Raw genomic sequence first — 13,076 nt, 5'->3', positions numbered from 1 at the left:
TGCACATGCAGACTCCGAGCTGTCCGCAGAACTGTCATTACAGGCCATCATGCACTTGATCGCATCGTTGTGTGCATGTCTCCATCTTGATTCCTATCTGGAATCCACTTGGTTGATGTCGCGTCTGCCAATAAAGTGTTCCGCCAGCATTTCTCATTCCGGTCGGTTCCCGCCGGCCGTCATACAAAGCGGGGTGTGCATATTTTTCCGCCATATAATCAAGGCTTTTAATGAATTATCTCTATAGAAGATTCATGAGGACCAAGCCAATTCGTAGTTAAATGCGGGCCATCACATGAACAGGGGACCCATAATCAAGGTTCTACTGTACAGCAGAACCCTTTTATAGTAAAGTAGCTCAGATGAGCAGAAATTTTTACTACATCAGGGTCTTTACTATATCAATTGTTGGCAATGGCATGGCTTCGACTATGCTGTCTGGCTGCTTACTAAGCACAAAGTGTTGGTTTATAAAACAAACGCTCAGAAATATGTAGCATCCTGCTCTTATCATCCCTTTATGTGATAATTATTATCAGTTATCATACGGTATCACGTTTTCGACATTCTTTATGTTTCGTGGAAGTACCAAATTTACACGGATACAACGTGGCTACAAAAGTTAAGCGAGCTTGAGTCCATCTGAAAACCAAAGCTTTCTGTGATCACAGAGTCGTCTTCTGTGGCTTCAGCGTCATTTGAAAGGCAGTAAAGAAACCCATGTGACAAAGTCAAGGTCAGCAAAACTGCTTAGGCAGTTCCTCCGGTTCTTGCCTCTGCTTCCCCGTGCTTCGCACTGCTGTGCTACGAACGTACGCCCTTTCTCTCTTTTCTACTCCTCACTGTACTTTTACTGGCTTTCCTTTCTCAGCGACCTGCGCCGCCTTCTTTCAACGTTCATGGTCAGCCTTATTTTTTTTTTCCGTTCGCGCCGCACGGTTCACCTCAAGATCTCATGCTCTTCAAAAAGTTGGCTTCTCTCCGCAGCTCTCGAGCTTAGTGGTGAAGCCATGTCAAAAAGCACATTCAGTATCTAGTATTTGCCTCGCCATCCTAGACTTCGCGCGTGCGGCGATCTCATCATTCCGCAAGAAGTACATTGCCACGACCACACACACTTTACTATAGCCGTTTCTTAAAAAAAAAATTTTAACTATAACCAAAAAAATGTACAGTTGTCTGTGGAAGGTGAAATGGCACCACAGCTTTACTACATCCAAGTTTTTACTTTAACAGAGTTTACTATAGTGGGGTTCTACTGTATCTGGCTTTGCTAGCGTTAGGCTAGAAACCTGGATTCTGCCACGGAATTATGACTACATTGCAATGGTTTTCACTGTGTGCAGATTAAATTACTTTAGCAGTTACTTTCTTTTTAACTCATCAGTAAATTTAACAGATGTGAATGCTTATTATTAAGCTCGTATGCCAACTATCAGTATTTCTTGGAGGTTTTCCTAGAGAAAAGTCTTACTGTTATAAAAGAATGCATGTTTCCTGCTAAACACTAGCTAGGCCAAACATGAAGTGTGGACTTCCCAGCATTCCTGCACTTACCCACAGTGGATGAACGACCGCAGCACCTCTCTGCCCTAGACGCAATTTTGTGAGCTCTATGGCTGAATGTGCTTTGTGAGCAATGAGTGACTGAATAACACCTCCAAGGTGTGAGACACTCACCTCGAGGTCTTCAACACGGAGGATGAGCAGCTCGCCTTTGTTTTGGGCTAAGGTACGCTCCCGCTCCTGCTCGCCCAGCACATAGCTCAGGCGAGTGCGCTCCACATCCACCAGGCCTGCACGCAAGGAAAATGTGCTTGAAGAGGTCTGTGACTGCCACAGACGTGCTTACATTTTGTTGCTGGGCAAAGTGGGCCCAAGGCAGTTAACTGGGTAGCTTAGTGCAACATAGCTAAGACGGAGAACGCCAATGACAAAAATATGAGCACTGAACTTGCGATAGCTAAACTCGAGCATTCCAAATTAAGGAGCTGCCAGAGGTAATGCATGCATAAGGAGGCCAGCTCTTTGTCAAATCGTACCATGCCTAATAGCATTGGGCTACATGTGAGCTAATCAAATCAGAATGAATCTCTAGACTCGGGCCTGATTGTGTGAGATCAGCACCCATTGTACTACCGGACAAAGAGCCAGCTACCTCCAGTAAAGGTGATAGCGTGGCGAAGACATGCTACAGCACTGTACATGGGGAAGAAGCAATGATAAATTGTGTGTGCGAGCCACTTCCAGGCAAAGAACGACTTTCCTGGAGGAACCTAGTGGTAAGGCTGGCGACGCGGGCAAAACTTTGCCCTCGGCAGCCCAGATCATCAAGTGGTATTTCACATGAAAGTTCCTTACATGAAGTTCACACCCATGCAAGTTTGAGCTTAGCACGAACCGAAGAGCCCAATCAGCCATCACCAAACAGCTTTGAGGTGCCCTCAACCCCAAAGAAAGGAGGGCGGCTCAAAAAAAGGGAACAAACCTACAAGTGCACGCCGCGGCCACAAATATCTTGTGGCCCACATTTTGATGGAAATTAGAGGCAGTAACAGAGCAGTTCCCATGATACTAATAACAGGTGCACAACAAATGGCACAACTTGAAGATGGTATTTGACACAAACGCAGGACACACAAAGTTTACTACTCGCATAGTTCAAGTACACGCACTAAAAGCCAATCACTCTTTCCGGGCAGTGAATAACCATTTCTGACTTAGATACAACGGCCATTTAAAATTCTTGAATCAAAAATGAAACTACCTTTGTAGATGCATGGTAATCCAAAGACGCATGAGGATGAAATCAAGCAGACTGCCAAGCAAGAATCAAATGTTCAGGGCATACCCCAGAAACAGCCATCCTCCAAGCTATGCTACCATGCGAGACACGCACCACGTGATCATGTCAATTAGAATCTGCCTTTTGCTATGGCCAGTCATGGACAGACACACATCGACATACCCGTGATAGCGAACATGCATGAAAAAAATTTTTGTGAGATATGTAAAACACCGAAACACATTGACTGGATCTGTCCTAGATACCTTAGAAGGGAATGCACCAGGCCTGTCTAATGTACCTTGAGCCACAGCCATACTATAAAACTGTAGCGGCACTGCTGGTGTTGCCCATCTTACTACAGACGTTTGCATAAAGGGTGCATTTTGAAATAGTTAGTACATGAAGGCAAGTGCCTGGCCCAAAGCATGCATGCATTCACTGTACTCTTCAAGAATTCGCAGAACGCCTCATACAAGTATCGTCCCCAAAACCATTACAGCGTTACAGGCACAACAGGAAAGCCAATGCACAACCTGGCAACTGTTCCTGTCACACATAAAGTGTAGCAGATCTCTGCCAGAATGACATTGTACTTACTGTCAAGAACACGTTGTATTCTCCAGACTCTAAGCAATATGACCAGAGCCCCCGCTTGCCGGCCTTTGTCTGGCGAAACCCGTGAAGCCACATTCAGGCTAAACGCCACCACCACCACCACTGCGTCCAGCACCTGAACAAGCAGCACACCACAAACCACGTCATCAAAGCTGTGACAAAAAACTAGAACGCAGGGTGTCACAGTATATTAATTCACAGGCAGATCTACACATTCTACAGCCAGGTTTTGTGCCGATCATAATGAAGTGAATGCCACATATCTTTGCGTTAGCTTGTCAACGCACTGTTCCACAGATCAACACTGAATCAATTGCCGCAATCAGTATGAAACCTGTGCTTGAAAGTGCCAAACTATAAGTAAGGTCCACCGCAATTATCGCAAAACCATCTTACCATTTCTTTTCATTTAAGTGTGATTTTAGAAGACGTGTCCAACCATTGTCAAAGCCAGTTACTCCTACTCACTTAATATAATGAATGCATAGTAAAAAAAAAAAAAAGAAGCGTTACTCTAACAACTGAAAGGAAGAAACCTGGCTCCACCCAGACCTTTAATCTATTTTCTCCTGCTACAAATTCTACATTTTAAAAGTACGGGAATATAAAATATTATCTCACAGCCCTAGTTTGTCTCCTCATAACATGCGAACCCAACAATCAGATTAAATGTTCGATTTCACTAAATTCTACATCACATACAACATTTAACCTCGTTTGTGTACTCAAACTGTTGAATGCACTTACGAATGCAGTCCATAGAGCAGCTGCAGCAAGAATGCTAGCCAAACCTCAATATGCATGTGAGGAAACTTCAAATTTCATCCTCTGATGTGACCAATCAGAAAAAACACCGGACGGTCACACGTGGTAGTGCAAATTTCACCGACAACCGAGGTGGAATGAAATGCTGATGCCGGTCCGAGTGTTTAGTAACTCTGGATAGGAGTGTAAATTGTCTGTTGAGTTTATAACCACCACCAGTAAGTGATAGTGAATGCCTTTTGCAGAGAGTGTTGGAGTAGCCAGGTGCAGTAACCAGTCATGACAAGTGGAGGTGGCAGCAGAGGCATAGGAGCGGCACTTTTTTTATTTTTGCACGTTTCTGCTTCTGCTTTGGCGGCTCAAACGGCTTGATCGTGAAACCGTCAACAGTACACCTCAGCTCTGGCAGCGTGTTTGGCTGCAGCGACAAGAGGACTTGAAGAGCCAAGCTCATCCAAGGCACATGAAGTGGAGAAATGAAGCACAACTGATGCTCGACTCTTACTCAGCACTCGTGACATCATTCACAACACCGTGCTTAGACCAATCAATGTAGCACGTTGCACCTGGCGTGCTACGCTGCCATTGACATAGATGCCTCAGAAACGAAAAATGTGGCCTTAACAGCTGTCACTGTAAAACAAAACTAACAACAAAACAATGTTAAAGCTCCTTAAAGGGCCTTCAAATGCCATGATATTAATTTTTCTCACAACCAGGTTTTTCAGCTCTTTCATTTGTCCAGCTTTCAACATGCATGCTTAAAAACCACAATCATAAACTGGGAAAATGCAGGTAGCAGATCATAACCAAGCCCATGGCAGCCAAGCCTGGCCACAGTGGTATGAAGCCACATAGGGTGGTGACAATTGAAATTAAGTAAGTGCTCTGCTCTACGAGGAGACATGAAATGTGCTAAAGCGTCAAGACTAACACATCAAAGGGCTGAGGCAGTAGACTGAGCACAGTAACAGGAAATTCACTAAGAACCAGAACAGTGGGAGCTAGCAGGCAAAAATGAAGTGTGGCAGCAGTAGCAACAGAAGCTCGTGGATTGCAGGAGCTGCACCTAATTAATCAGTTCAAACAGCAGAAGCATGCAGTTTGAAAACAGGCACAGTGTCCACAATAGGATAAGATAAAAGAAACAAGAAACTGAGGAAAAGCACCAGGAACAGGTGGCAATAGCAAAAATTCAGCCTACTCTGAAGGCTGACCAGGAGCAACCCATGCAACAGAAAAATGAGCAGCGCGGCCAAGTACTACTAGAAAGCTGCCACGCTGTCCCTTCAAGATGCAACTACCTTTTCAATGCTTAAGCACTTGCTGCAATTATTGTATAATATTTTATAATTTTATTGCTATACGTTGAGGCAAAAGCACAAAATGCATGCACATCATGTTACTGTACTAACAGCAAGTGAGAGAAGTGTGGGAAAATGATACTAATAGGACAGATAACGTAAATCGAAAGCTTGTCATTTCTGACCAGAACAATCATACTACCAGGTGGCTTGCTGTGTGCAGTCTCAAGTGCTCACCTCAGGTCCTTGCATAAAATATCTAGCTTTCCCAGCAACTGCTCTCAGCAGCACCTGGCAAGGAGAAAAATTAAAAAGCCATCACAAAACAAAATAAGAAAAGCAATGCACAACGGTTGTATGTTAATGACTCTCAATCATGCAAACAGGAAATTGTCCATGTGTTAGACCATCAATGTTTAATAATATGCAAAATTTCCCATTGCGGTATAAGTAACCACAAAGATGAGTAGAAAAAGCAGCACGTATATGATAAAATTCAATGCTGTACTAAGACTAAAATATTCAAATGCAAGTTTTTTCCCTTGTGAAATAACTGTTTATTTGAACTGCCTCTAGCCTATTTACACAGCTCTCGAATTAGATGCATTCGAATCTATGCTCACTGTTTTTCATTTCATGTCAATATGCATGCTTTTCTGCATTATAACAAGCATCTTTTTCCTAATGTCATTCTTCACCTTAATTATTTGTTATATAGCAAGTATTGCAAAACACGTCCAATGAAATAATATACATACGAGTCCTCTGCTTTTATCATTTGTTCAGGGCTTGTAGAAAAAGTTCAGTGACTCACACTCAACCCCGTTCACTGGCAGACAATTTCATTCAGTGATGGTGAGAGGAAAAAACATGTATACATAGAAAAACTCGTTTTACATGGAAATGCTGCCACTTTTTTTTAGTGATAGAACCAGGGAGGGTGGTAAGTAACGGGCTCAACTAAAATACCTGCCTCTATTGTTATTTCTACTCTTATTTCTATTTCTATGCTATTCTTACTTTATTATGTAGTATAAGCAGAATAAGTTTAATCTGTAGCCGTCGCAGTGACTCAGTGGTTATGGCACTCAGCTGCTGACCCCAGAGGTGCGGATTCAATCCCAGCCTCAGCAGTCGCATTTCGATGGAGGCGAAATGCTAGAGGCTCATGTGCTGTGTGATGTGAGTGCATGTTAAAGAACCCCAGGCGGTTGAAATTATCCGAAGCCCTCTATTACAGTGTTCTCAATAGCCTAAGTCGCTGTGGGACGTTAAACTCCATAAACCAACCTTAATCTGTCGCAACAATGTTGCACACCCTGCCATTCTAATCCTGAAGTTTGCAATAGGGATTATTATTAGGGGCTCTTTATTAAGGAAGGAAAAGATATTGCTAGCTGCAGCATCTTCTATCGAAACCTGAAGCACCTGAGCAGCGGCTAGCGTGAGAAAAGGGCAGGGAAAGAGAAAGAAAGGGGGAGCAATAGAAAGAAAAGATGGGGGGATTTATTCCACATGCAACAGTTAAAAACATATCTGACTGCTTTGCGTTGCACATTTTCCAGTTTTCATATTGTTAGTTTGGGCCCACAGATCCCATATGCCCACAGCACATTCTAATATCAGCCGTAAAAAAAGGTTTCATAAGCTTGAAACTGCGCTAGCATCCTTCTTCCTTCTGTAGAAATGCCTAGGTGCCAGAGTCTATTTTGGGGCATGCATTGTACGTGGCTCGGACATGAAGCAACTAAGTGAAAAACAGTAAACAGAATGGCACAGCATTTCATCACATGTGCATCAAAAGGGCAAGTTTAGTATCGCTGCCAGCGAGTGTACTATGCCGCATGAAGTGTCGCACTGGGGGCACAGAGATATACAGGAAAGAACAATGTCGTTGCGTATGGACCTTCCTACAGTTATGTAATGCACACGCAACTAGACGCCTAGTTCACCATTCTGCAAGGAACGATCTCCGCACTTATTCGTCCAAGGCCGGCATCTGCTCAAGCAATGACGTGACAAGTGCAGGACGATATATTAGGCACAGTGCTAGAATCTTCTAAGCCCATGCTGATGAGCACGTGGTCCCCGCATGGGGGTACCAACTTGCCTCAAGAGAGAGGATGCCATCCAGTTTGCCACTGTCACCGAGTTGGATATTAAGCGGATGAAGTGTGGCATGGAAAGCATTCTATAAAGCAGCTATGTCCATGTACAATGAGCGCACATCTGCTTGAGCTAGACGACATCAGCACTGCTTCAAACTGTTTCCATTAAAAAAAAATTGGAGAGGACACTTAAGCTCCATCTTAAGGATATTAGTGATAGCATTAATGCCCATATATATGGAATTAGTCGTTTTTAACTTTACATTCATATGTCCCTGGGAGTCCTCATACCACTCCTTGGGCAATGGTGCAGCGGTTAAGGTATGCACCACAGCCCTGCGATGGCAGGTGCTGCCACCGATAGGTCTTCCCGAGCAACCTCTTGCGATCAACCATTAATTTAACTGCCACCTGCCAGGGCGGTTAGTTTGCTCACAATCCGATGAGTAGGCTGTGATGACCCCATAAGGTCACAAGACCTAGGTTGCTTCCCCGAGGGTGGCTGCATGGGCCACCCTATTTACCACTCACAGTGCTGGCAACGCCAATCATGCTGATAGCACTGATCCCAACAACGCTGACGCCAGATTTTCTGCATAAAGGGGCCTTTAACGCTATTGCATTAAAAAATTAGCAGGTGGTATAGCATTGCTAAGCATGAAACATTGTGCCAAAGCACTGTTTTCAGCAAGTGGACACTGACCACTGAAGTGTCCACTGACCAAGGGAGCCAGTCATGCGCTTTTCCCTTCCTCAAAATCAGCAGAGTCTACAATGTTGTCAACACCAATGCCAATGAACCCAATGAACGCCAGCAGACTATTGCTCTAGTGCTGCGTTTCTCCAACAACATTGTCAACGCCAATGCATGAAGCACACATCTCTCGATCACTACCACCACCTAGCTCAAAGTGTGATTGAGGTGTCCATTGACACAGGGAGCCAGTTACTTGTCTTTCCTTTCCTTTCCTTTCATGACTCTCATAGGCTTCACGCAAACAGTGGGCTTTTGCGGGGTAGGAGGCTAATAGTGCTTTTGCATCAAAAACTAACCTGGCATTATACAGGACCTTTTTCCGCACAGGGCAGCTGACAGCGCACATGAACAGCATGAAGTGTATTCAAGTGCGCAAGAGTCAAGAGTGCAATGCAGCAAGTGTCACTAAAGTTCATTACGTGACAATGTGCGAATGACATTGAGCGAGTGACATTAAACGTAAATGTGACTGATTGAAAATGGCCTTAAACTTGTCATGAGAGGGGTATAAATCAAGCTGCTAAAATGGGGCTAGCATGATGCACTATCCCTTGTGTTGCAATACAAGAAAAAAGTGTGGATGTGCTGTGTTGCAATGTCTGTGCAACATTTTCTTGGGCACAGGGAACTGTACTCACCTCAGCCAAAAAGAGGCTAAGCACAGCCAAAGTTAGTGAGCTAAGAAGAGCCACAAATGCTTCAAGCTTCGCAACAGTCAGGTAGGCACTGTGGGATCCAGTCCTGCCACCATCACCAATGCTGCTGAGATTGAGTGAACAGTTGTGCAACATTTGCTGGAGTTCTGCATCTGAAGAAAGAGAAGCAACAAAAACAAAGCATTCAGTCACATAGTCAGGAAAGCGAACGCAGGCTAGCAATTACATCACACAAAGCGAGTTTATCACCAAGTTCCTGAAGCTCCATTCAGATCCAGGAAAAAAAGTTAAAAAAATTGTAGCACACACAAAGCGGCAGCACAGTACACAGTGCAAATACACAACGCTTCGATACATCTCGTCCAAAATGTTTTGGATGTTGTGAACGATACCAGCAACAAAATATATGAGTGCCATTCATGGTAAAACTGTAGGTACGTAGCAAAAAGGCTACACTGCAAGCACACAACTCGCAACTAAATTTATTCCCAGGAAACACAGGATACAGAGGAAAAATCCACCAGCCAAGCTAGCCGCTTTCTTTCAAGGATGAGCCAAGAAACGGGAATGTATACAGCTATCATCAATGCTGAAAAAGGGCTGTCACACTGAGCACTTAGGATTGGAAACTACAGCTGTGTGCAAGTTATGCACCATTTTCGCCAAGGCTCCACGGTGGACTAGCAGCAGTAATTAATTGTCTAGGCATTGTTACTTGTTGGTGGCACTGATAGTAATGGCACTATAAGCAAATGAATGATTTAATGCTTTTCATGTTTTCCCCTCCAGCGATTGTGTAAGACACAGTAACACTGTCTGCAGCAGCAACTGCAAGTTTATCAAGAAGCAGCTAGCATGCGTTGTAATAAAAAGTTGATGCCGCATGCACTAAAAAATATCCTAACAGTTATGAAGGCGCAGTACCATGACACACCCAAACATATAAATATGGAGCCAGAAAATGAAGACGCCTGAGCAGCACAACTCATACTCTGTGAAATATTTCTGTAGCAGCATCCATCTTTCAGGGTGAAGTTTGCAAAACAAGGACTGTGAGCGCTTGGAATTCTGATATGTATAACAAAAATAACTAAACTCTATAAACTGTAACTGCTTTTTATTTTGTCATTTCACGTATATATACCAATGGCTCAAGCATGCTATATATGGTTGAAATGCAAAATGCAATTGAAGCAACACACACTGTGTCTGAAAAACAATATAATGGCAGACATTGACACTCCAGTGTTGCAAGAACAATGGCCATATCACTAAATATACAGTACTTGGTACAAGACATTTGTTTCTGTTTTCTGGAATGTAGTAATCAAAACACTTAGTTTAGGACTGCATCAAATAAGCTCATGATGCACCCACCCTGTGCAAACTGAAGGTCTGTCAGGAGCTTCACCAGAATCGCGAGTCCTGTGGCGACAGAGAGCACGATGACAGAAGCATTGCAAAGACGGCTATTCAAAGCAGTCCACACACGCTCGCAAGGCCTGCAAAACATACCACAAAAGCCACTTGTGTTTATGGCAGCCATGTACAAGCCATATATTCAGGCACGTGTAGCAAAAACAAACTGCCCTGACTTCCCTTGTTTCTATACAGTGGTAACCATTGAAAAATAGACATTCTATATCATAGTATACCATGAAATCATTACGCTTTCCTGGCCTCCTGAACGCGAGGAGATCTAGACAGCACACTTGGCTGACAAGTAATGCAAGGCTAGAGGCCTTGAACCCATGCTGTTCAAACTAATTGAGCAAAGGTTATAACATTAACACATGCATGTTCAGTAAGCCCAGCATGCACATCCACTTTGTGCACAATACCATTCAAAGACATCGTGCGAGATTCTCAGTAGCTAAGAAGCTCTGTAACCTTTTCTTTTCTCTCTGGATCAAGGTGCTAACACCACTTTGCTTATATCCACTGAAGTCCTCAGCTCATTGGCAGCAATTGATAAGCAGCAGCTATCGGTCAGCGAGTTATAAGCGCTGGATTCTCCCAAGATGTGCATCAATAAAGAACTGTCAGGGCTAGACGAACCAATTCTAACCGCAATTCAAATTTACTTGAGTAGCAGACTATTTACTGCGCGCGCTTTTGAACATACCTTTGTGTGGTATCGCTCTGGCTGCTAGACGCTTCAAAATCCCAGACAAGGGGTTCGGAGTTCCTCATTAATTCTTCTTTGCTGAAATGCCAATAACAACGCTTGTACGTCCAGACACAAGGCACTGATGAGAAAGACAGGAACGCTCAAGAACTGAAGTTCAATATGGATGCGGGGGTTATGACACATTCACTTGCGCAAATGCGCGCAGACTTCACGAGCATATTGAAAACTAAATACTGAAATCTGCTGCCACGCATCGGGCCAGAGCGAGTTTTCAGCCCACCGGCATGACAGGAACAGGTCGTTTTTAGAGATCAGGAGTGCCTGTATGATCCAAGTTCAGCATCTCTGGCGATTCCCCGACGCCCACGCACATCGCGTCAAGGCGACGTCAATGCGATATAACGAACACACTTAAAACAAAACATGAGCGATTTGCGCATTCTAAAAATCGTTAAGTACGGCTTCGGTACAAGAAAGGTTAATAACTTTCAGCAAGAGACTCGTTATACTTCGTACAATGACATAGCCGCCGTGATGTCTGAAACCATCCGCGCTGTCAACTGCTACCCAGAAAAATGAGCGGGCGCATACCTGATCGAAGGCGCCATTCAGGCAGCCTATCAAGCAGTGTTTGCGGCATGTATATGTGGTCGAAAAGTCGAGTTCATCGCCGTGATCCACAGAGTTCCGTCCATCAAGTGTTGAAATTCAACGCGAAGCACACCCACACCGCCATGGCGTGGCCATCCCACGCACGCGCAACTAAGATGGCCAACACTGGTGGCGTCGCTGCGGCGTCGTCATAGAAACATAAACCGTCATAGGAGAGCGCGGATTAACTTTCGGTTTTGGTTTCGGTTGCAGTACAAAGGCAGTATTCCCTTCGCAGTTCAGTTCGCACGGCTTGTACGCTACAGTCATAGTTACAACCCACAACGTCGGTGACTAGTCAGACCTGGCTCTCACAGTTCGTGCGCCCCATTCGTCGATAAGCTGGAGACAGCGGCGACGAGACAGCGCTGCAAGACGTAGAAAATCGGGTGCGCAGCTTGTCAATCGTTCGAATTGATTTGTGGTGTTTAGCGTTCCGAAGCTGCACAAAGACCTCACCTCTTTCATTTCAGTTCTTCGAACTGCCTGCTATCCTATATTTCCGCTGCCCAAGTTCAGGTGCCGCCGTAGTGATGGCAGATGCCGGGGTTAGCAAAAATATTTTACCTTCCTTTTTATTGTTTTTTTTTTCAATAAACCCTACTGCTCCTACAATGACAGACGCCTTAGACGGGGATTAATTTTAACCACATGGCGTTCTTTAACGAGTACTGCCGAGCGCAGTGAAGTCCGTGCTGACAACGCAGCACAATGGTGTTCGTTTCTTTGTTCTCTTTCACAACTGCGTTGCGATTCTCGTGTTTTCAACCTATAGAAGTCTTTTGCGGTTTTCTGGCTCTTTCCTTCTCTCATTTCGCTCTCCCTTTTTTGCATCTTGTAGACTTCAGTCACCAGCCGCGGTGGCTCAGTGGTTAGGGCGCTCGGCTACTGATCCGGAGTTCCCGGGTTCGAACCCGACCGCGCGGCTGCGTTTTTATGGAGACAAAACGCTAAGGCGCCCGTGTGGTGTGCGATGTCAGTGCACGTTAAAGATCCCCAGGTAGTCGAAATTATTCCGGAGCCCTCCACTAAGGCACCTCTCTCTTGCTTTCTTCTTTCACTCCCTCATTTATCCCTTCCCTTACGGCGCGGTTCAGGTCTCCAACGATACACGAGACAGATACTGCGTCATTTCCTTTCCTTAAAAACCAATTATGATTATTATTAAACTTCAGTCATTTTAATATAGTAATAATAATAATTGGTTTTTTGGGGGAAAGGAAATGGCGCAGTATCTGTCTCGTATATCGTTGGACACCTGAACCGCGCCGTAAGGGAAGGGTAAAGGAGGGAGTGAAAGA

General features: G+C 44.4%; 1 protein-coding gene across 3 annotated transcripts in view; it reads right to left on the bottom strand.

Moving 5' to 3' along the window:
• LOC144120711 (uncharacterized) overlaps nucleotides 1-11,893 on the bottom strand; it is a 36,941-nt gene extending 25,048 nt beyond the window's left edge. For 2 of the 3 annotated variants that reach the window (XM_077653364.1, XM_077653366.1), the window contains exons 1-7: nucleotides 11,716-11,888; nucleotides 11,119-11,199; nucleotides 10,371-10,495; nucleotides 8,976-9,145; nucleotides 5,710-5,763; nucleotides 3,386-3,518; nucleotides 1,681-1,796 (exon numbers count right to left, since the gene is read on the bottom strand). In XM_077653364.1, the coding sequence (XP_077509490.1) occupies nucleotides 1,681-1,796; nucleotides 3,386-3,518; nucleotides 5,710-5,763; nucleotides 8,976-9,145; nucleotides 10,371-10,495; nucleotides 11,119-11,199; nucleotides 11,716-11,732 (696 nt within the window). In that variant the 5' untranslated portion in view covers nucleotides 11,733-11,888. Of the gene's footprint in view, nucleotides 1-1,680; nucleotides 1,797-3,385; nucleotides 3,519-5,709; nucleotides 5,764-8,975; nucleotides 9,146-10,370; nucleotides 10,496-11,118; nucleotides 11,200-11,715 lie in introns of all 3 variants that reach the window. The other variant, XM_077653365.1, reaches the window with a different exon arrangement.
• Nucleotides 11,894-13,076: the final 1,183 nt, after the last annotated feature.

The sequence above is a fragment of the Amblyomma americanum genome, chromosome 2 (genome assembly GCF_052857255.1).
Source record: "Amblyomma americanum isolate KBUSLIRL-KWMA chromosome 2, ASM5285725v1, whole genome shotgun sequence".
Lineage (NCBI taxonomy): Eukaryota > Metazoa > Arthropoda > Arachnida > Ixodida > Ixodidae > Amblyomma > Amblyomma americanum.
This window is presented reverse-complemented; position numbering and strand designations above follow the sequence as displayed.